Source organism: Camelus bactrianus, chromosome 12 (genome assembly GCF_048773025.1).
Source record: "Camelus bactrianus isolate YW-2024 breed Bactrian camel chromosome 12, ASM4877302v1, whole genome shotgun sequence".
In the NCBI taxonomy this organism is placed as follows: domain Eukaryota; kingdom Metazoa; phylum Chordata; class Mammalia; order Artiodactyla; family Camelidae; genus Camelus; species Camelus bactrianus.
Window position 1 is genome coordinate 20,802,150 of NC_133550.1, and position 24,981 is coordinate 20,827,130.

General features: G+C 41.7%; 1 protein-coding gene across 8 annotated transcripts in view; it reads right to left on the reverse strand.

Annotated features, from left to right (window-relative positions):
• Positions 1-24,981, reverse strand: part of TMEM117 (transmembrane protein 117) — a 442,663-nt gene that overhangs the window by 395,213 nt on the left and 22,469 nt on the right. For 4 of the 8 annotated variants that reach the window (XM_074375002.1, XM_074375000.1, XM_074375001.1 and 1 more), the window contains one exon: positions 6,073-6,377. In XM_074375002.1, coding sequence (XP_074231103.1) covers positions 6,073-6,349 — 277 coding nt within the window. In that variant the 5' untranslated portion in view covers positions 6,350-6,377. Of the gene's footprint in view, positions 1-6,072; positions 6,378-15,328; positions 15,648-15,854; positions 15,874-24,981 lie in introns of those variants that run through there. The other 4 variants (XM_074375003.1, XM_074374998.1, XM_074375004.1 and 1 more) reach the window with 4 other exon arrangements.

The following is a 24,981-nucleotide window of genomic DNA, read 5'->3' on the forward strand; positions in this document are numbered from 1 at the left end:
ATTCATTTGATCCTTGCTAGGCATGTCCCTGTATTATCAGAGTAATTAATTTTTCATGCATATGTATCTTATCTCTCTAACCAGACTTTAAATTCCTTGAGAGCAGAGACCATGTCTGATATTTTATAAATGAATAAATGAAGATCTTTTTAGAGCTTACAATAAAAAGGCCACATTGGCAACGATAACATGTAAAAGACAAAGGAATATTAATTTATTTGTTCATTCAAATTTTATCAAATACTACTACATGCCAGGCATTGCTTCAGGCGCTGAGGTCTAAATGATAAGCAATACAGCATAACCTCTGCCTTCGTGAGGCTTATGGTCTGGCTAGAAAATGAAACATTAATGAAATGATTATACTAATGATTATATAGACAAACATATATATTTTGGAAAAGGAACGATACAACATGAACAGGTCCAGGATCGTTTTCATGAGCTACATCTGTCAGCTCATTCTGAGCTGGCCTGCCCTTCCTTCATGTTAAAAAGGAAGTGGCAGTGGACAGAGGCTCTCTGCACATGTCAGGAAACAAGAAGAGAAAAGGGGATACAATTAGCAAGAGAAGTTTGCTCAAGAAGTACAGTTGTCACAATCGTGATGTCCTAAGACCCGTCCTTACAGAAAGCTATCAAATCAGAAGGCGTTAGGTAGACTCCAATCACTTTGCCTATCAGAGAATTACTTTCATGGAATACAGCATCACAAAATTGCCTTTACGCTTAAAAGTCATACTCTACACTTTTACGAAACTTTGCTTTAAGACACAAGACTATGAAATCCATTTCTGCACTTGCCGCCTCACCATTCAGGGTCTCCTGTACAAAAGAAAAGAAATCATAGCAGCATATTTTGGGCAAGAAATTCCAGAATTTAGTGCAAAGAAAAATTCCCCTGTGAAACTTCTCATTTTCATTATTTCTGATATCCAAAGCTATGTAATATATCACATTTCCCCACTTGTCCAGCCTCCAGACCAACAAGGTAGCATGCAAAACTCATGAAATCAAAACATTTTTGATTCTGTGGTCCCCACTTTCTATTCCTCTTCCATTTAACAATATGTTTTTGTAAACCATTTCAACTCCTCTTTGAAATAAAAATGATTTCTTGAATAAGCTCAAGAAATTTAAATTCTTCTCTTTATATAAGTCTTATCAGTGTAATAATTTTGGATTACTCTACTCATAGAGATCCCTAGATAACCCTCCAAAAGGCTAGGATGCAATATTTGAACACATGCTTATTTTTTAAAACAATGGAATCATCCAAACAAATGGAAAAGAGCATAAACTGATATTTCAATGGAATTCAACTTTCATAAATCCTAATATAATACTCACCTCAACAAGGTTCAGTTTTAAACCTAAAGCAATTTCTCTGAAACACATTCATTCTGATTTCACATGTGCTCTTAAATTATATTCCACATTTGGGAAATTTGGGATCTGTGACTGGTCTGAAATCTTAAAAGTTTAGTTCTATTGTGTAGGAAAGCCAATTCTCTCCTCTTACTCCAATCATACAGCACAGATGAAGGGGGGATGGTTTTAAATGCATTTAATCCCTTCTGTCTCTGATAAAACACAATTTCCAATTTGCAACAGTCAGTATTTTTATTTGAGACAAAGCCTACTATAAATTATAAATCATGAAACGATTTCATGTTGTTAACTGAAAAGTCGCAAAACGGTCATCTTCATGGCTCACAAAAAATAAAATTTATAATCAATGAACTGAATTAAATCATGTGTTCACAGAATCATTCACTCTTCCTCACACATGTTTCAAAATGGCAATACTGGGGAGTGGGTAGAGCTCGCTGGTAGAGCGCATGCTTAGCACGCACGAGGTCCTGGGTTCAATCCTCAATACCTCCATTAAAAAATAAATAATGTTTTTAAAACAGTAATATTGTGGTGTCCTTTCAGAGTCTATTAAGAAGAGATTTTCCATAATAAAATGAATGAGGGAAGACTCAACAAATTAATGAAATGAAAGGGGCAGTGGCAATCTATTTTATATTTTCATTTGGCATTTCATTAGAGAATTAAAAAAATAAAAAAGAAACTGTTTACTTAACCTCACAAACTGATTATGATTATTTTGTAAACCATTCCAATTTCTGTAACAAAGCTTTCTGTGCTTGTAGTTAACAATCCCACTCCTCTTAACAGACATACACCATCATCGCCATCACCACCACCTACCACAGGCTTGCATCTGCAAATTGTTCAAGGGTTAAATATGGTCTTTTAGAAAAATGAATTATGGGGAGTGGTGGGTATAGTCCAAGTGGTAGAGTGCATGCTTAGCATGCACGAGGTCCAGGGTTCAATCCCCAGTACCTCCTCCAAGAATAAATAAATAAACCTAATTACCACCCCCCCAAACAAATGAATTATGTACAAATGCTGGTCTGGGGAGGACAAGGGGAGAAACATTTATTGCATTATAAGCCGATAAGAACAATGTGCGTGCTTGCATTAAACCTCGGCTTCTCTTCCATGAGGTTGCATGGCTGTCAGCGGCAGGCGCCCTGCTGTACATTCTTTGGTGCAAGTGGACACAGCTGGGGGCTGGAGGGAAGCCAACTTAAGTCAGACAGGAAGGAGTCAGAGCAAGTGTCACGGAGGAGATAAAGGTTGAACTTGGATATGAAGGAAAAAGAGAAATTGGCCAGGTTGACAAGAAGAGGAAAAGCATGATGGGCATAGGAGAGCACGTGGGCAAAGGCACAGAGGCAGGAGGGGACACAGCCAGTTTAGGTGCCAGCAGATAGTTCTGAACAGTGTGAAATGTGAAGAGACCAGGTTAAGAGTCAGGCAGGGGTAGGTGATAACGTGCTTTGGATCTCAACTACAGGAGTTCGGATTGTATTCTGCAGGTGATAGGAGCCATTTAGCCATGCAAAAATACTCCAGTAGCAAAATCCAGGATGCACTGGAGGAGGAAAGAACTGTTAGGAGCAAACGATCAAGAGTTTGTGAGTGAAGGAGGAAATGACAGCCATGAAGAAAGACAGAAGGAGAAGACCAGTTTGGACTTCATTAGAAAATTCAACCAGGTGTCCAGCGATCTTATCCAGTTATCCCCAAGATTTGCAGAAGGCTATCATTCCTTCTATAATAATCCATTTAATGTCATAGGTTTTTAATAAGGAGGAAAAAGTAACTCGCCAAGTAGAAGTGATAATGCTGACTATATTATAAAATGTTCCCTATTGTCAGCAAAAAAAAAAAAAAAAAAGACACACTTTTGCATTATTTTTATTTGTAGTCAGTAAACTACTTGGAATCTAGAATGATTCTTTTCCAGACTGAATTATTTATACAAATAAGAGAATTAAAAAGTAAGCCAAGACTAAATGTGGTTTTAGTAAAAAAGATAAGCCTGCAATAGAATAACTTAAGGTGTAGCAATTACAAAAACCAAACAATCCGCCCTTATTATTAATACCATTGTTTTGACCATATGATTCTCATTCAGTCTTTCATAATGTAGGCAGATAACTTTTCTCCAAACAGGATACTTTGGTCTAAGTTTGTCTTAGCTTCCTACACCAAGCAAATTTATGGAATGGATTCCAAACACATCCAGCCATTGTTCATAATGGACATCTGTTGTTCTGTGGGCTCAGCACCCTTCACTCACTTTTGAAGACCAACCATCTCCCAGTTACCCTCTCCCCTTGACCTCTTCTATCCGTATGATTACTATGCATGACACCATGCTTGTTCATTGTTCAGTGGGTGGCCCAGCTCACAGCCAGTTCCTAGATATCCTCTGTGTCAGTGACCCATCACTCATTGAACTTGAACACCCACTCTCTAGACACACCCTAGCTGGGAATCACCACTGAAGAATGGCTGTCCTTCTGTTACAACACGCCATCTAACCAAGCCCATCAGTCCTTTCCCTTTTCTTATGCCCATTTCACCTGTTCAGTTTCATCCAAATCTTCAGGCCCTTGCTCACTCCTCCCAGACCATCGTCTTCCTCGCCTCCTTTCCACATCCAGGCAGAATGGATGCTCATCAAATCAATAACTCTTGTGCTAGAACTCTCCATTTATCTTCCATCCTTTGTTTCCAATACAGCCAGCCCGAGCATTCCCCACTCAGATGAATCACTCAAATTCTGTTCCAGGTGACTGAGCTCTGACAGAGAAAACTACTCAACTATTCAGATTGGGGTCACTCAAATTTAGACTGGCTAATCACACCACAGCCCTCGGCCACCATCAGCAGCCCTTTTGTTGGTCCTAGTCAGTTGGCATCATTTCCTACAGTAGCTCTTCCCAACTTTGACCACTTTCTGAAGCCCCTTGCTCGTCAGTCTCTCCATCTTTCTCTTGAGCTTCCCCTCCTCACAGTGAAGCAGAAACCGTCAGGTGAGCACCCTCACCTCCCTACTCCTCCACCTCAAACGTACAGCTCTTCTCCTCCTGTCCTTGCTCAGGCCACTATTTGCGCCCGTGTCCTATGTCACAGACCAAAGACAACTGCAGAGATGCTGTCTTCCTTCTGTATCTTTACCTGCACCTCACTCTAGCTTCTTCCCCGGCAACGACAAGCAGGTCAGTGAATCTCGCTCCTGAAATAAAACCACCACCGCCTAAAATAACAACAACAAATTCTCTCCTTGGTCTTTTCCCCATTTTTAGCTACTTCCCATTTCCTTCCTCCATTTCCTCACCAAATTTCTTGAGACTACATATTTTATAATAAATATAAAATACATACATTTTATATGTTTATGCAATAGAAACAGATGGCAATAGTTTAAGGAATAGAGTTGAGAATATATACGTAATATTATGTGCATGTACATATATACGTATTTTTTGTTTATTCCCTAAACCATTGCCATCTGCTTCTAACCAAACTTCTAGCCTAAAAGTACCCACAGTAAGTCACCTATGATCTTGTAATTGCTAAATTCGAAGTCTTATTTCTAAGTTCTCTTCCTAATTGACCCAGTAGCATTTAAAACGTCCTTCCTTCCCCAGAGCACTTATCACCTCTTTGCATGTTATACATTTATTTGTTTCGACCCTTTCTCCCTCCTGTAGGATGTGTTTATAAAGGCAGACACCTTGCTTTTTTGATTCAATGTCTAGCATAGTGCCTGGCATAATAAGTAACCAATGAATATTTGCTGAATAAACAGCACCCACCTCCTGGCCAAAATTGACTGGGTCAGAGGTAGGAACCACACCCAAACTGGGTCAACTCCATTTAAACCTAGGAGTATAAACTTGGGAGCAAGGGCCAAGTCAGTCCCTGTGAGTAGATGTAAACTGATCGTCAGTGTGAAAGGGGAAGAAAGCAGGTATGATAGAGAAGTCGAGACAAAAACATCCCGGTGGAGTTCAAGCCTCCGTTTCCATTTATCCCAAGTATCAAAACAAACCCTATCCTTGGTCTCTGCAAAATATCCCAACATCCTTACAGTAAGTTACCTTTTAAACTTCAACTCACTTCGTCTCTTTATCTACTGCTTACTAGCAAGAGATTCCTTACTACAGTACTCTTCTGTGCTTGATCAGGCTCAAGATAAACATCCTAAAGTCAGTGTTCCAAAAAGAGGAAACAAAACAATGAAGGTAAAAACTTAGAGTTCCTGTTCTAATTCCCTGAATGAACAATATGCGTAAATATCTGGGCAACAGTTAACTCACTTTAATGAGAATGTGGCATGATGGGAAAGCATCCTCTTTATAAGCCCTTTATGATACCACACTTAGGTGCCATTTATGGGAAAAGAGCCATTTTCATGTCTTCTCTGAAGATTACACACATTCATTTTAGATGTAACACTGTTTTTTATTTTATTATTAAGTTTGGTACTAACTTCACCTCATGCTAACATTCCCTAGGCCATAGAAAAGTACACCATTAAACAGAGAACAGTTGAAGAACCAGAGCTACAAACAGCGCGTAGCAAATTAAGGCTGGAAGGCAAACTGAGATGCATCCTAAATTGCAGTTTTGAAATAACAAAGCTGTGTCTCGGAGAAGAGAATTAAATAATTACCCACGTTACATTTCATGGGTACTTACCAAACAAACGCTGATGGAACAGGAACTTGCCAGCTATGAGTCCTATGAGAATGGCCAGTAGCCATAGAAGCACCTTCAGCAGCCTCCAGCCGACTCCTCTAGGGTATTTGTTTGTCACAAACGAAAAACAGTTTCCAACGACAATAACATTGGCTTCCGTTTGGCTATGAGAAACGGGGTCCTCCGCGAATATTAAGAAGTTAAAGAAGATCACCAAGTAAGCCACAATCATGCGAGACCAGGGATGCTGGAAATAATAACGGAAGTCTTTACCCATCCTTCAAAACTTCAGTTCCGTAGTTGACCTGCGTAAGAAAAGAGACACAGGGTTAGAGCAGAAAGACAAATGGTCTCTCTCGTCCTGTTACCCGTTTGGATGTCTAATGGTTCAATAAAGGGGTATTTGGGGAAAAACATACCTGTTCCTACTTATGGCACCAAGACAAGTCTGAGATGGAGGACAGTAAATACTGTCCCTTCCCCATCATCTAATCACACCTGTGATCTTATGGGGATTTAGGAAAGGAGGAAAGCAAAATGTTAGGTGGGGAGGAAGGGACATGAGAGGGCAGAACCAGGTCCAAAATCAGGATGGTGACTGAGATGAATGACATGTGGAGATCATCTCGGGAGGGACCGCAGAGCCAAAAAACAATGCGATCCTCTTCCTCTTTTAGATGATCTTTGTTTATGTTACAATCATAACACAGATCATTTAAAAATTAAAGCAAGGTAGATGTACACTGAGCACTTATTAACAAAAAATAAACATCCTTCTCTGCCCAAATTCTCTCCTCAAAGTCCCCTAATAATTTGGGGGATACACTTTCAGATCTTTTTAACATTGACAAATGTGTGGATTGTGTGGACTTTTATAAAAATGTTCACAGTCTACTTGTCAAATAATTTCAACACAGAATAAGTTTCATGAAATAGCTAAGCCTATAGCAGAGTAGTTGCCTGTAGGAGGGCACCTCTGCTCGTGGGAAGTGAGGAGGAAGGGGAAGATTTCACAAAGGGGGATACACCCACATTGGAGGTTGGAAGATCAGCAGGATTTTTTTTCCAGTGAAGAAGGCAAGCAAGGATGCTCAATCTCGGTGCACGCAAAGGCACAGAGGCACTGCAAAACGTGTAATACACCTACAGGGGTAGGTCCTAACGGGGATGTGCACTGGGAGTACAGAAGCCTTTTTTAAAATGCAGATGTTCAGGCCCCACCTCCTAAGTCTTGCTCAGCTCCTCTCTCGTTCGTCTTTGGGAGCCAGCCTGCCCATAGGAACACGAGCCCGCCAAGGTCCACCAGAGCTAGGACTGGGTGGTTAAGCCTACCTAATTCCGGGGTTCAGCACTGGTGAGCCCACTTGGAGGTCAGATTAAGCTATCACTCTTTTTTTCCCCTCAGCAATTAAGCTGATTAAATCTGGGACGAGAATAATAATGGTAAAATTTGCATTTTACACACGGCTAAAAACACCAAGTCACAAGCCTGAAGTAATTTTAAGCCAATGGAAGACCTGAGAATAGGCTGCAAGGCTCCCGAGATCCAGCCCAGTATTCTGGGCTGGTCAGTGTCAGTTAAACCCACCGTCCAAGCTAATGAAGACTCATCTTAACTATTTCAGAAAAGCAATGTAAACACATGAAAAGATTGTAATAAAATCTAGCAAAACAAATAATCAATGTGCCCTGGATTCATAAACCTTCTAAGCAATTTCACATCCCTTGAGATCTTCATGAATACTCCAAGATACCAGTTCCCAGGGGCTGTAGCTCAAATCACTAAGGAACGGTGATTTTTTTTTTTTAACGTGAGGTTCATAGCCCAGTCAAAGACCTGTGTGGTTCTCACACCAAAGAGAGCAGAAAAAGTGGTGAAGAACAAACACAAACATCATGCATTTTCATGGTTCTGCCTGGATGCCGGAATGGGTCAGCTGTCAACTCGATTTTATGCAATGCAACATCTTTGGGAATGCCCAAAGACCACCACAGGAAGAGAACACACAGAAACATCTCAAGGCCAGTAAGTCTCAAAGCAGGAATAGTTCCCAAATGCCCAAAAGAACTGGACAGGGGTCTCAGTTAAGGAGTGAACAGGTTTCCATGTTGTTTCTCCCATGAGCGAGGAACTCTGGGGGAGCTGCCCCCCACCTCTCTTCCCCACCCCCACACAATCAAGGCAGCAGGAATTTGGAGCACCGAATACATATAACCTCGATTCTTTTTTTAAATAAATGCTTTGTGGAGGGTTGACATATACTTATTTTATTGTTGATTTTAACTTCAGAATCTTGCTCTGTCCACATGCCCAATCTGAATTTGAACATTCAAAGAAAAAAAAAATGGAGATAGCTGTTCCTCTGCATTACTGACGCTGTTTCAAGAGGTGAGAAGTACAGTGCTGAACAACCACCCTGCCCTCGTACAGACCCTAATCCCACAGCAATGCTGGGAATGCTACCATCAGGCCCACGTTACAGGTCAGAAAACGGAGCAGAGTGGTGCTGCCTGTTTAACTCGCACATCTAGTGAGTGAAAGAGCCAGCGTTGAGTCAAACTTCACTCCTGGACCCGGATCGCTCACATGCACCGCAACAAAGCTGGAAGTGTTCGTTCCAATGCGTATTTCGCATCGTATTTACAGCTTAGTCTGCATTCCCACTGGCAGACTCGAGGACTTAAGACACCAGCCGAGGAACAGGGTCATTTGGTCTTTTATATTTTATGCTAAACATGGCGACTTACTCTTGACTCAAACTGCAAAGCTGAAGTGATGTCTTCAAGGGGGTCTCAAATTTCAAAATCTGCATAATAACTTGAATAACACCTGTGCTCATCTCCACTTCCTGACTCCATATACAAGGTTGCCAGAAGCCTGCCTGGTGATCCACAGGTGCCTGACACCCAGAGCACCAAAACTGCTTTCCCCTCTGTGGTTCACAGACAACATCGTGATGATCAGTACAATCATGTGGTGACCCTAATGTTAACAACGCTAAGGATGACGGTTGTTCCGACTGACTACGATACACAGTGTATGTGGTCTCCAAACCCTTTTAATTTTTTACAATTCAATTCTGCTACCGTAGATGAGCTTTTATGTTATGGAAATGTGCCTTTATCTTAGCTCTCAGCAGATCGCAGTGAAATGACCTGTTTGTGTGTGTCTCCCTCACCAGGTCATAAGGTTCTCAGGGAAGGGGCTGTTTACATTCAGGGTGCAGCACAGTGCTGGGCTCATAGCAGGCAATCAGCAAACACTTACGGGATATGCCGAGTGGTCCACCACCAAAGAGGAGCCCCCTGACTGTCTAGGTGAGAGGAGAAGGCGGCAGAGCAAGCTGCCACTCACTTCCACTAAGGGAAGAGCAGCTGAGTCCAAAGACCAAAACAATGACTCGGCCAAAAACATCACTGGTGCACCCCACCCCCACCGTTACCATCTCATTTCAGCACCAGCTTCTGCACTGTTATCATTATGACTAAGACTAACATCCATTGAGGACTTATCCTATAGCAGACACTATGCTAATAAGCTTTACAAACATCTCATTTAAATTTCATAGCAGCCCCATGAAGTAATATTCTATTGTAAGCAATATTGAAACTGTGTTTGGTAACTTGCATCAAAAACCAAAAAACCAAAACAAGCCTATGCCAGAGTCAGGATTCAAATCCAAGCCGTGTGGCTCCCACATTCAATGCTACACCTTCCCCACACTAAGACATAAATTCCAAAATCTTGCCCTTTACAAGTTGGTTAGAAAGTTCCTAATAATAAGCCAACTAATAGAAAAGATTCATAGTACTTCTAGGGCAAGGAGTCTACCATTACTATGCAAACGGACTTGGCAGCATGATTAGAAAGAACTAGGATCATGTGACCGACTGCAGGATTGTTCGAACTCTCTCCCTCTCCTTTGAGCATCAGTATTAGTTGAGGTGGTCTGACTGTCCTTTTGCAACGCATCACTGACATTCATTCTGTGATTTTCCAACTCTGCTTATAGAGAACACTGCACCTCTGAGAACCAGACTAATTCACACCATTCAATTCCCTCTTGTAAGAAATGACATCATTAGGTAGATGTCACTCTCAATATCTTGGAAGCCTCTGCTTTTCGCGTAACAGCAGTGAAGTGACGAACATGATGGTAACCAAAGGCTGAAACATCGTATACTGTCTGATAATCCACAGGCCTTCAGCCATGGTTCCAACTCTAGAGGGCCTGATATTTACAGTAGGTATTAGAAATGGCATACATTTTACCACAAGCCAGTATTTCACCTGGCACTGAATGCTAAGAATGAAAAAAATGGAAGGTAGGGAATTACACTCAAGTTGGGAGGATCAGCTGAGCAAAAGCAGAGGCGAGGCGGTCTGGGACTGGCACAGAGCTGCATCAGTCCTGTGGGGCTGGAATGGAGCACTTGGGGGTATCTTAGGAGAGTTAAGGATAATATGGGGCTAGTTCAACGAAGATCACACTAAAGTGTTGTTCTGTATTTTACTGAGTAGAAACTACAGAATCAAAGTCTTCAGAGCAGGAGAGTGATGCAACTGCTTGGAGCAGACTTTTGAAAAGACTTCTCTGCTGGGCTTGGAAAATGATCAGCGGGTATGAGGCATGACAACAGTGGCGAGGCTAGTTTAGAGGTAACTCCAACAGTTTACATAAAAGGTCCTAGACCAGGGCAGTATCGATGCCCTAATAATCATTGGAATGATTGTCTGAATGAACCAGGGTACCCTGCCTTCTTACTTCTTAGGGTCACTGCAAATAAATGAACATACCCCGGGACTTCAGGGTATGAATTTCATGTGCCCTCAGCAGGAACCTGGCGCAGGTGATGCTTTTTGCATAATGACATAGTGACACGATGGACTGTATCACTTCCATTTAAAAAAACTCACAAACGTGTATGGCAAAGTCCTCGATGAACTGATAAAATATGCTACACCAAAGACATTATCACTGGCCAAGTGAGCCACAGCCAAAGCACAGCTCTGCTAACGTAGGTCTTAGCATCGAGTGATACCTAACCAGGTAACATGAACATCGTTTTTTCATTGCGGAGCACTATTCTAGGATAAAAAAAGAATTTTTTGAAGCTCCTTGGTAGTTACTTCTGAATATTCACCCATAACCCTTCTTAGGTCTCATCAAAGGGCTTATTAAAGATGACTGCGCCTGTACTCTGCCAAGGGTATGAACTTTATTTCAGCACCATGAATCTAATTCCTTGAGAAATAATTTTTAAAAAGACTCTGCACTTTTTTTTGTGGTATGCACTTTGTGAAGCAGACAGCTGAGTTTTGGACACTTTGCTGCATCAGCACAAGACAAAGTTAAAGCTCTTTTCTTCAGTTACCTAGCTGTGGTATTATATTAATACGTGTAAAGTTCTTTGCAGTTAACAGAACACTTTCTACAGTATTTTCATTTAATCCCCAGGAAATAATCACTTTTAAAATTGCATGTCCAAAGGGCAGACAGAGCTTTAAATTATTTAATATTATTTCCTCACAAGATAAATGATAACTTATGTTCATATCACATTTTACCTCTTAGTATTTTTAACGGGTGAAAAAATCACAGACCTGGAATGACTTTATAGGAATGATCAAAAGACTCAGGAAAACTTATCTTTCAGAAGACAAAACAAAGGGTGGTGGAAGGAACTGGGTCCGGTTCTACCTGACTCTGCTACTCACTAGCACTGTGACCTTGGGCCAATCCCTGACCTCTCTGAGATTCCATTTCTTCACCAGTAAACTCCTAATGAAAGAACTTTCCTCACAGGGCTGTAGTGAAGACCAACGGAGATTTCATTTGTAAAGTACCTGGTCTCTTTTAGGTGCTTCCTACTCTGAAGACCACCATCAAAATACATGTGACTTTTGGTCACTCCCGTTAAACTTGAAAATAACATCAACTACATGTTATGTTTACTGAGAGCTTTTAGATGCTTTTCTCAGTGTCAAAGGATTCTACTATAAACACTCCACAACATAAAGGATGAACATCATCCTTATTTTACAAATATTGAAAATGAGGCTCAGACAGCCCAAGCTACTTGTCCAAAATCATATATAGAAAGTGGTAAAGCCCAGATTTGTTAATTCCATAATAATTCCAAAATTTCATCATTCATTTATTCACTATTTACTGATCGCCTATTTGCGCCGGGCACTGGCCTACGTGTGTGGTTATTAACCAACAACACCCCTATTGTCTTGCATCTTAGAGTCTCAACTGAAGGAAACAGACATTAAACAGAGAAAAATTCAATACATGGTATTTTTAGACAGTTATAAGTTTTGGGGGGATATTAAAGAAAGTTTAGACAGTTATAAGTTTTGGGGGATATTAAAGAAAGTTAACAGGGAGTGTCAGGGGTGAGGGATGCTGAAGAAGGCCTCACTATAAGGTGACATTTGAACAGAGACGTGAAGGAAGGGAGGCAAGCAGGTATCTGGGGAAAGACTGGTCCAGACAGAGGCAACCCCAAATGGTAAAGGCCTGCGCTGGCTGCACGATGAGTGCATTTAAGGAACAGTCAGGAGGCTAGTTTGACTGGACAGAGTGCAGGGGAGCATGATGAGACTTGGGGTCTGGGAGGTAGCACCATGATCAGGCCTTGACGCCATCCTGCCACGTGGGCTGTACCCTGAAGGGAAGCAGGAGAGTGATGCAACCTGACCACTCTGCCTGATGCTTGGAAATGTGTCAGATTCTGGATACATTTAAAAGGAAGAGCTGACAGATCTACTGATGAATCTACTGATGGAATGGATGTGGACATGGCCTGGCAAACCCTACAATGGAACTGCCATTTCCTGAGATGGTAATGCATTTCCTGAGGTGAGCACCGTTGGAGCAGATATCAATAACATAGTAATAATAATTAACATTCTGGAGATGCTTTTTACGTGTTGGGCTCTTGGCAAGAACTTTTCATGCATTATCTCATTAGCCCTTATACCAAATCCTTGGATTTACCAGTCAAGAAATAGAGATTTTAAAAGGTTATATTCTGCCCAAGGTCATACAGCTACCAACTGACAGAAGCAGGCAAAACTACCTCTTTATGACCCCAAAGTCAATACTCTAATTGTTGTGTGTTCCCTACACTGAGAAGTATAAAATGCCTAGTAAAGTCCTAATGGGAAGGAAGCAAGGGGAAAAACTAAGTGATGACTTGCATCTAGTAAGCACTCAATAAACCTTTGCTGATGGATGCATAAATGAAAAAATAAGTGTATGGATGATGTTTGAATAACAGACCAGCATTGGGTGAGAAAAAACACTGAAGGTTCCACTCCAGACAGAATAGACTCTGGAAAATGGGATATCCAAGTCTGTAAAAGGAGAAATGGCAGAAGGTGAGAAAACCAAATATATATGTCCCTGGACCAGCCTTGAGGTAAGGGTAGGTCTTAGTTGATTACCTTGAACTGTTGGATAAAAAGGGAGGCAGGCATGAGGTGATGACACACAGTATTTGACATAACGCAAGTTCTTAATGCAGGTTTTTAAAATACGAATAGCAGTAATAAGAGAAGAAAAGTTGGAACTTCTTACTTTTAGTCTGATACAAGAGACCACACAGCCTTTTAAATAAAAAAGCAGCCTTTTAAGTCAATCAATGAAACCACCTTAAATGGCTCTGCATAGATACCAGGATGGTATTTGTGGTACCCTAGCTAATTTAGAGGATCATACCCATAAATCACTTCCCAGGCTTTCTCTTCACATTGTTTCAACCTTTAAGTTATTTTCTTCCCTTGTTCTTATCTTACAGTCTTTGGGATAATGAAGCACTGAACCAATGCAAGTCTTTTAAATAGAGAACCTGGAAACAAAGCAGGTCTGAGGTTCTCTCCCAACTAAGACTTTAACCAACTTTCCACCAAAATGGCAAAATACTTATGAGCCTTTTCATGTCCTAAAGTTGAAAAATAATCACCAATGAATTCTTTAAAAATGTTTAGACTTCCTTTTCTGTGACATGTGTTGATAATAAAGAACTGTCATGATCACAGTCTAAACGAAACACCCCAAAAAGTAAGTTAATGAATAAAATAAAATATTCATATCTGAAGTTGTTTTTCAAATGACTGACAGTTTTAAGAAGCACCTTAAATACAACAAACAAGTACTGGTTTCCGATCACAGGATCAGATGATGGTGGGATGATGTGGGAAAAACTCTCTCAGTCGAAAGGTCAGAAAATCCATAATTACCTTTAAACTACAGAGATGAGAAGGGAGGAAAGGAGTTAGAAGGTATATACACGGCAAAACCTCAACACAACAATAAAACAGCTCCTTCAGGGGTTCTACTTACTACTCTTTATAGTCAATAAATCGTAAGAACTTTTTCTGAAGACAAAAGGAAACCCTGAAATCTTCTCAGAAGTCCTTCTATGGGTTTCAAACAACATATCATATATAACTAGGAGGAAAATATATTTCTTCAGCGTACTTTAACTCCAAAAATTTTTGCTCCTGTTCCTGAGACTTTTATTTGCACATAAATACTAAAATAAGCATCTGATGTTTACTACCATCTCTGTCTCTCTCACACACAACACACACACACAACCACAACCCCCCCCCCCACACACACACTCGTTTATTGTTCCACAGGGGGTAGAATGAATAATGGCAGCCAAAATGTACCCACATGGGCCAAACACACTTGTGGGCCTTTGGCATTTTCAAAAATACGAATGGACACACAGCTTTATTCATCAGGAGGAAGTTGGTAAACACCCAAACATTCAAGTTTGTGGGGTTTAGGGGGTTTTGTTTTTTAAGGAGAACATCCCTGAACTGCAACCTGTTAATTTAATTAACCAATAATACTGGGGCTTTGCCTCAGTTCCCATCCTAGGAATCACTGGAGCGAGGAAAGTTCGCCGCGTGCCCTGGCGACGTCCCTCACCCCCCAGCCCAGGAGTTGGAGGTTCCCCCCCCCAACCCTCCCCGCGAGTCTCCCCTGCCTTTTGCAGGAGGGAGGGCGCGCGCCCCTCTCGCGGGCACTCGGGCGGCCCCTCCACGCGCCGGCCGCGGGAAGGGAGGAGGGGAGGCGCGGGGCGGCGGGCCGCGGGCCGCAGCCGCGGCCGCCCTCGCGGGCAGGGGACGAGGAGGCGGCGGCGGCGGCGGGCGGCCGGGCCGGGAGGGCTCCGCCGCGGCCGGACCGAGCGGCGGGGGAAGGCGCGCTGGCCGCCCGGGCCGAGTACTCACCGAGGGGGCCGCGCGGGCTCGGGGCGTCCGCACTCGGGGGACCCGGGGGAGCGCAGCCTCCGCCGCGCCCGCGGCCTCGCAGGGAAGCGCGGCAAGACGGGCGGGCGGCGTCGCTGCTGTCACCGCGCTATAAATACCGGCTCGGCCCACACCCGCCGCCGCCGCCGCCGCCTACGCCGGGCGCTCTCCGCAAAGTCCGCCGGCCGCGGGCCGGGCGGCGGGAGCGCGAGGGCGACGGCGCCGCGCCGGGCACCGCGCGGGTCCCAGCGGTGCGGCAGCCTCCGCAGCTGGAGGCACGGCCTCCCGCCGCCCCCGCCCTCCCGCCTGCGCCGCGGCCCGACTCCAGCCCGGGGACCACGCGCCGCGGCTGAGCTTGCCCGGGCCGGGCCCTCCTCTGCAGAGCGGGCGGCGGCGGGAGGGCACCACTTCGGTACCCGGCGCGGGGTGGCGGCGGCCGGGCTTCAGCCCAGCCTGTCAGCAGCAGTCCCTTTGCTGGGGGAATCGGCAGACTTCTCAGAAAACCCACCATCCTGCAGGGAACCAATGAGGTGCCCGGGTGGAAGGTCCTCAAAGCGCTGCAAACTTTCTAATGCAGTCCCAGGTCACAGGGCATCCTTTCTGCTTTTGTCTATTGGTGGTGCGGAGGGGTGGGGGTGGGGAGAGACAGAGCCCGCGAGGATCCGAGAAGTCTTAAACTTACTTTCCAGTCGGTACGGGTCCAGTACTTTCTGGTCTGACACACAGACACAGACGCAAATATATTCCCACAATGTACTCATATTTATAAGCGTACACATTCATCGACGCTTAGAAATGAACAGCTAATATGCACATGTATACATATGTATATACACATGTGTAACTGCATATACGCATTTATGCACAGATATATACAGAAGCACACACTTGCGGTTTTTAACCTTTTGCAGTCTGAAGCTCTCAGAATACTATCATTAATGCAGTGCTCAAATGCTTCATTTGCAGCATGGAAGAGGAAGACCTTCGACATTTGACTGGCTCCTTTCTTCCTGTTGTAATGTCTTTTCCATCATATATGTGTGCGACCTTTGTTTCCTTCCACACCCCACGACAACTGCTATCTCAGTTTACAAGTTGCTTATAATGCATTAAAGTGCTATCCAACATATGATATTCCATACTAACGGAAGTCATCGCTTGTTTGTATGGTCAAATGGAAAACGGCATCATTCATTATCTACTTACAGTTGCAGACTTATGAGGAGAAAACTAGCCTCTCTCCTGGACCAGCAGCATGATTCAGGAATGAATTGGGCAGCGAGAGGGAGAGCTGAGATGTCAGCAGATTTTTGAGATGGGATAGAGAAAGCCATTCCCGAGTCCTGCAGTGTAGCTAGTGCACACAGGGATCACTGGGAGCTCACTGCCGTGCTTCTCGCTAGTTTGACATCTGTTCTACTTCTAAGATGACCGCATATATCTACATTAGTCACAGTTTGTAATCATCTTATGGAACTCTTAGCTGGTGAAGGCAACTTTTCCCAGAAAGAGTGGTTTTCTATGCTAGTACTTTGCACATTTTACTATGACATGTCTTACATTGGCTGTACTTTTCTGCAACGTCTTTTTTCTCCCCCACTGAGCTATGAACTCTTTGAGGACAGGGACTAAATCTTACTCACCACTGCATCCTCAATACCCAGCATACTGAGTTATAGTAATGGCTCAATGAATGCAGATTAATTCCACAGTTTAACCATTAGCATCTACTGTGCTTTCATAATTATAATCAGGATTTTACAGAAAATTAGTAAACTATGTAACTACTTAACATGGGTTTCATGTGCTATATAAATATATATACATATATTTTGAAGTATAGTTGCTTTACAATATTATATTAGTTCCAGGTGTATAAAATAGTGATTTGATATTTTTATAGATTATACTCCAATTAAATTTATTATAAAATAATGGCTATATATCCCCTGTGCTGTATAATGTATCTTTTTAGTTTATTATTTTATACATAATAGTTTGTGCCTCTTAATCCTTGAGGCCATGTTGCCTCCACCCCCTCCCTCTGCCCCCTGGTAACCACTAGTTTGTTCTCTATGTCTGTGAGTCTGTTTCTGTTTTGTCATATTTATTTGTCTGTTTTATATTTTAGATTTCACATATAAGTAACAGCATACAATATTTGTTCTGTCTGGCTTGTTTCACTTAAGCATAATACCCTTCCAGATCCATCCATGTTGTTGCAAATGGCAAAATTTCATAGCTTTTTAATGACTGAGTAGTATTCCATTGTATATATGTGTATATTTATGTATATGTGTATGTATGTGTGTGTATGTATATATATATATATATATATATATATATATATATATACACCACATCTTCTTTCTCCAGTCATTTGTTGTTGGACACTTTGGTTGCTCCCATGTCTTGACTATTGTAAATAATGCTCCCATGAACACTGGGGTGAATGTATCTTTTTGAATTAATGTTTTCATTTTCTTCTGATATGTGCCCATGAGTGGAATTGCTGAATCATATAGTAGTTCTCTTTTTAGTTTCTTGAGAAACCTCCATACTATTTTCCATAGTGGCTGCACCAATTTACATTCCCAACAGTGTACAAGGGTTCCCTTTTCTGCACGTCCTCACCATGTGCTATATTTGCATTGTATCTTCATTTAAAGCAAGGAGTCTTCAGTTAAAATTGGAAAATATTAAAGCTTCAAAAATTGTACAGCATAACACTGAGGTCTGTGGCTTATTAATCACTCCCCCCCGCCACCCCTCCCCCCACCAAAAATACAGAAGGCACGTTTTCTGACACTGAAAGATATTGTATACAACATGTTGTATTTCAAAGGATATTGGGGTTAAAATCATTGAGCAGCTTCTCTTCTGTCTACCTGAGAGACAGAACTCATTCTGCTCCATGACTGCTTGAATTACATGGGTGTCTACTAGAATGAACTTCAGATAATCAGAACTGAAATGTCTGGCCTCAGTTACGTAGTGCCTGTTACCTTACCTTTAGATCCCTGTCTTCTTAACATACAGTCTTGCTTCCTTTAATACTAATTTTAAGAATAAGCTTAAGCAATGCTTACTATCTGCTCTTAGTTGAGAGGTCTCAAGGTTGAAAGCATGCAGTTCTCCCAGAACACTTCAAGGCAAAATATTGAAATGAGCAAGATTTTCTTCAGCAGCAATGATCCCTTTTTACCACTGACCAAGAAGCTTTGTGCCTTTTGCTTTGACAGCCACCGAGGATCTCCATTTCAGCCCTATCTAAGAACCAGACAGGAGAACAGTCTCTACGTCTGATCTTTGTCACGCATGATAACTTGTGCACCAGGCCCATGCCACGTATTAAAATGTTTAATCTCCGCAACAGGCCCATGAGATAGCTGCTATTAGTGTCACTTCCACATTTACCTTTGAGGGAAGAGACACACAGGGACTGAGTAGTTTGAACATAGGGTTTTTTTAATGACTGAGTAGTATTCCATTGTGTGTGTGTGTGTGTGTGTGTGTATACCACATCTTCTTCCTCCAGTTATCTGTTGTTGGACATTTTGGAGTAAGGATCAGAAACCAAGCAATGTGTCTTGCCAGCCCACGTTTTAACCTCTCATCTTATACTTCTTCCCCATGGACCTCAAAAGAGGTATGGGTTTTACAGTTAGGAGACCTGGAATAGGGAATATTGGTGTGAATTCTGGTCCTGCCACAACCCTAGCTACAACCCTGAGCAAATTGCTGCTATAAACTTACAATAAGAATCCCTGGATCTGTTTTTCTTCACCGTTGAAATGGTGAGATGTTAGATCTGGACATGGACTTAGGGGTCCAAGGTAGGTCATTCAGCTTGTTCAAGGACAGATCTGTTCAGATTTAGGCTACTGTCCTTTCTATTCTCCAGTCTCTTTCCATCCCGGTCACTACCTACCACCCAGACCTACTGGGAATTTTAAATGCCCTAATGTGTATAAGACATCCATACAATGCCAGGTACATAATAGGTGCTCAACAAAGACCATTATTCCTTCCCATCAAAACTTAATGTTCTATGAAGACTTTCCTCCAGGCCAAAATCTGTTGGTCCAGCACACAGATGGTGATTGCTAACTCACAGAAATTAACCACTTCTCTAGGGCTGGCTAGCAGTGTTTAAAAATGGTAAAGATGGAAGCCCCAGGAAGAAATCAAGATGGCAGTGCTTCATATCTCCCCCTCACCCCATCCATAGTTTAACTCAAACAGCTCCATTTCTTTTCTTGAAAGGAGCTCAGCAAATTGGCCACAGTTTCAGACAATGTCAGGGCAATGAAAGAAAATAATTGGAGTAGGAAACTCTTAAATGCCACTATCCAATCATCTGCCTACTCTACCTCCACACACAAAGTCAACCTTGCGGACAGACAGGCTTACAAGGTGTCTTGTTTACATACAATTCCTTTGTAAAATCTGACCCAAGAGGGCAGAAACTAGAAGTGACCAAGTGAGATGATGTTTTTCTGCTCACCTCATATACCCTAGAAGGTTAATTATACAGACATACTCTGTATTTAAAGAAAAGACAAGCTCAAGATACATTTCAAAATTTGGTGAAAACTTTGATCATGGCCAGACTGTATCCTCTCTAAATGGCCCTTTGAAGGCAAAAGGAAATTACAGCCAGAAGCATCAGGGATCTATACTGAGTCTACCAGGAAGCCCTTTCATCAGTGATTTGATGAACTCCAAGCAAAACTAATTTTCACTTCCAATAGGTCAATCGGGATAATGCTAATTGCATGCTCCAAATATAAACGGCATAATTTCCTTATTGCCAACGAGGCAAGAATAGAACTTTGAACCTGATCCATGATTTTCTTCTGGTATTCCAAGCCCAGTGACTTTGCTATCAGGATTTTCCTCAGTTGTCCTAACTGTAAATGTCTAGTCCCATTGTCCCCAGTATACGCTGATTTATGTCAGTTAGTCCACATGGCCTGCATTTTGCTTGGGAAGAAATAATCAACACACACTTACTGCTTAAAATATTAGAGCCTGTGCTCTGGGATCACATATAGTGGCAATGTGATACATAGCAAAACACTTAACCTCCCTGCACATGAGTAGTACCTGCCTCACAGGTTGTTAGAGGGTTTAACTACTCTGTGTCACACTTTTTACATTTGGTCTGGTCCATATTAAGTGCTCTATGAAAGTTCTTTTTATTATCATTACTATGTATCTCATTCCTGCCCTGCTTATATTCTGCACATCCCACGGAGTTTCTTTTACCACAGAACAGGTTCACCTCGTCTTCACTTTGGCCTATAAATGGCTGGGCAGAGATCTTTCTGTACAGTTTTTAAAACAAAGGAGTCGTGTAAACAAAGGGTGGACCAGCAGTCATAGCAGAAGTAGCGCTGTCACCTGCTTGGTGGCCAGCATCAGCCCTGACTCATACCCATCCGGAAGAATCTGCATAAATGCAAAAGGTCCCTTGCAAAAGCCATTTCTGTTATGATGGCAGAGAAGGGCGATTGTTTCGCCGCCCACTGCCTTCAGTTCATTTCACTCCCTCTTCTTGCTTTCTCCTCTGCCTCACACCCACTCCTGCAAACACAGAGGCCCTAAGAACCGACCAGCGCCCCCCTTCCAGGGAGCAGCCCTTGACGGAGACTGGCAATGACTTCATCCACAGGAATGTGACTGCTGGTTTTAAATGGCAAATTTGCCTTTGGGCAGTTTTGAGCTGACCTTTCTCTTTTCTTCCTGCTTGGTTTCTCCTAAAACAAATAGTCTTTTTTTCCTCTTTAAACTGTTTCTAATAGGCTCAGACAGGTTTTATAGATTTAGCCCAAGGAGAGGAGGCTTGAGTTGAAGGCCTTCAAAAACTTGATTTCATGTAAAGGACCAAGTAAGCCACCCAATCAATAAACATCCAAAGCATCTAGTCCAACAAAGCACGGCAAGGTGCTGAGGTTTCAAAGATAAACACAGTGCGTCTGTTTCCTAGGAGACTCATGATCTAAATGAGCAGACTAGAGATGTCTTATAATCACCATAAATAATAATAAAAGGTAACACATGATCAGGGCCAAGTGCATTTGACTGACCAAAAGAGCTATAGAAATTTGAAACAGAGAAATAAAACTATTCTTAGGAATTTCTGTAGAAGCAGATGGAAGAAGATGCTTGAGGCGAGCACTGAAGGATGAGACTTCAGATAAGTAGAAAAGGGAGAAAAAAGAAATTCCAGGCAAAGGGGAGCAGCCCCGAAACAATGCTCATTACTCATAAGGTTCTCAGTAGTACACCCTGAAGCCCAGGAGAAAGAGAGAAAAGATTGGTAGGAGAGAAAATGGGAAGAGGAGATGAAGAAGCTCGAAGGAGCAGGAATGTTATGCTCCATTCACAGCGGCGGGGATAGTAAGTTACGTCATTTGGAGAAACAGGGAGAGCCAGATCCTTGAGAAGCTACTTTTCAGTTCCAGCTATTTTAGCACTAAGGGAGGTTGGCACAGGGAGACAGGATAGGGGCAGGTTTAAAGACCTAAATGTAAGAATAAAAACCTTAAACATTCTAGAAGAGAACACAGGCAGAATACTCTTTGACATAAATTGTGGCAATATTTTTTGTGGAGGATCTGTTTCCTAAGGCAAAGAAAACATGAAAAGATAAACAAATGCAACTACATCAAAAGCTTAAAAGCTTTTGCATAGCAAAGGAAGCCATCAATAAAATGAAAAGACAACCTACAGAATGGGAGAAAATATTTGCAAATGATGTGACTGACAAGGGGTTAATATCCAACAAAAATGAAGAGCTCCTACAACTCAATTAAAAAAAAAAAAAAAACCTAAAACCACCCAAATCAAAAAAATGGGGAGAAGACCTGAATAGACATTTTTCTAAAGACATACAGCACATGAAGCACATGAAAACATGCTCAACATTGCTAATTATTAGAGAAGTGCAAATCAAAACAACATTAAGAAAGCACTTCACACTAGTCAGAATGGCTATTATCAAAAAGTCTACAAATAACAAGTGTTAGACAGGATGTAGCGAGAAGGGAACCCTCCTACACTGTTGGTGGGAATGTAAACTGGTGCAGCCACTATGGAAAACAGTATGAAGGTTCCCCAAAAAGCTAAAAATACACTTACCATACGATCTAGCACCCCACTCCTGGGCATATATCCATAAAAAATGGCAACAACTAATTCAAAAACATACATGCACCCAATGTTCATAGCAACATTATTTACATTGGTTAGGATATGGGAGCAGCTCTAAGTGTCCATCAACAGATGACTAGATAAAGATGTGTTTTATATATACAATGGAATACTACTCATCCATAAAAAAGAATGAAGTAATGCTATTTACAGCAACATGGATGGACCTAGAGAATATTATGCTTAGTGAAATAAGTTAGACAAAGACAAATACTGTATGACATCACTTATGTGTGAAATCCAAAAAAAAAAAACATACAAATGAATGTACATGCAAAACAGAAACAGATTCACAGATATAGAAAACAAACTTGTGGTTTACCAAAGGGGAGAGGGAAGGTGGGGGATAAATAAGGGGTAGGAGATTAGCATACAAACTACTGCATATAAAATAGATAAGCAAGAAGGACATACTTTATAGCACAGGAAATTATAATCATTATCTTGGAATAACCTATAATGGAGTATAATCTGCAAAAATACTGAATCACGATGCTGTACACCTGAAACTAATATAATACTGTAAATCAACTATACTTCAATTTTAAAAATTAATTAATTTTTAAAAGTTGAGTCTCACAGAGAGCATTATCTTCACACAGTGAGTCAGGTATTATAATACTTAACTTCGAAATATTGTAGACAAATTTATCTATGGTACAATCCACATCCTCCTGTCCACAAGTTAGCAAATATCTCCTGTCCTCAATATACTCATTTCCTAGACTGCTATAACAAATTACCACAAATGGTGGCTTAGGACAACAGAAATGTTTCTTCTCACAATTCTGGGGGCGAGAAGTCTGAAATCAAGGTGCCAGCAGGACCTTCTCTGTCCAAGGACTCTAGGAGAGAATCCTTTCTTGCCTCTTCCAGCTTCTAGTGGTTCCTGGTGTTCCTTGGCTTGTTAGAGGTGTATCACTCCAATCTCTGCCTCCATCTTCGTGGCATCTTCTCTTCTGTGTCTCTTTGCATCCACATCTTCCTCTCATTTCTCTTAAAAATGTGCAATTATTGGATTTAGGACCTACCTCAAATCCAGCATGATTTTATCTGAGGATCCTTAACTAATTACCTCTACACAGATCTGATTTTCAAATAAGATCATGCTGTGAGTTTCCAAGTGAACATGGATCAGGTCGGGGGACACTATTTAACCTGGTATATTTGCATTCATAAATAAGCAAGTAGCCCCTGTCTAAATGTCATCATTTTACTTACAGGGCCGGGTTATTCCTCCAAACTAGCATAAAAATACATGGGAGAAGTCATTTACATAATGATACAATGTTTTTTTGTAAGTATCCCTCCAAATAATGTCATCCAAATCTCTCACATTATGATTCCAGCATTGTACAGCCCTAGGCTTTTATTTTGCTTCTATTTGTGGAGGTATTTCAAGCCTCTGAATGCCAAAGTGTGGCATGTTATTTAAGCTTCCATTTCAAAACATAAAACCATCATTTCACTGTGTCAGACCGCCGTGGTGGTGAAAACACAAAGCCCATGCTCTCATGCAGGTTATTCTACTGAGTGCGTAAACAGCAGTCACAAAATGCATAAGGATATAATTTCAGACAGTGAGACATACTTTTAAGGAAAGTAGATAGAGGGAGGAGGGGCATATTTGGGGTATGGGATGAAGAAATAAAAACTACTATGCATAAAATAGATAAGCAACAGGAATGTATTGTGCAGCACAAGGAATTACAGCCATTATCTTGTAATAACTTTTAATGGAGGATAATCTGTAAAAATACTGAATTGCAATGCTGCACACCTGGAACTAATATAATATTATAAATCAACTATACTTCAAAAAGAAAAAAGGAAAGGAGATAGAATCAAAACATGGAGAAGGAAATGGACATTTTAGAAAGGGTAGCCAAGGAAGGTTTCTTTTTGAGGGACATTTATGCAGAATAATTAAGCTAGCTCCTTGCTGCCATAACCGTATATCTATTTCCTTTATTGCATTTTTACTAGAGGTGCTGAATAGTCCACAGACTATATTAAGCATAATATTTCCTGAAACGTAATCATACTTCTTCATGTCAAAGGGGTTTTCTGGTTATTGCCTTGCCAACCAAGCACAGGTCGATGCCTCTGTGTTGTATCCACTCATTATCACTGCATTCCAGGCACTGTTCTGTATGCAGGCAGATACAGAAAATACACAACAAAATCGCCAGAATCATGTATCCCCCCTAGAATGGGGCTTGCATTCCAGCATTTGACATGAAAACAGAAAACTGAGGTTAGATTCCCAGCTCTCTGACTTCACTCTTACCCTTACCAAGTCACTTAATGGTTCTAAGCCTCAGTTTCCACGTCTGTAATGTAAAGAAATTGGACTGGACAATCTCTGAATATCCTTCTGACTCTAACACTTTATTGTTTTGCATTAGGCAGCAGCC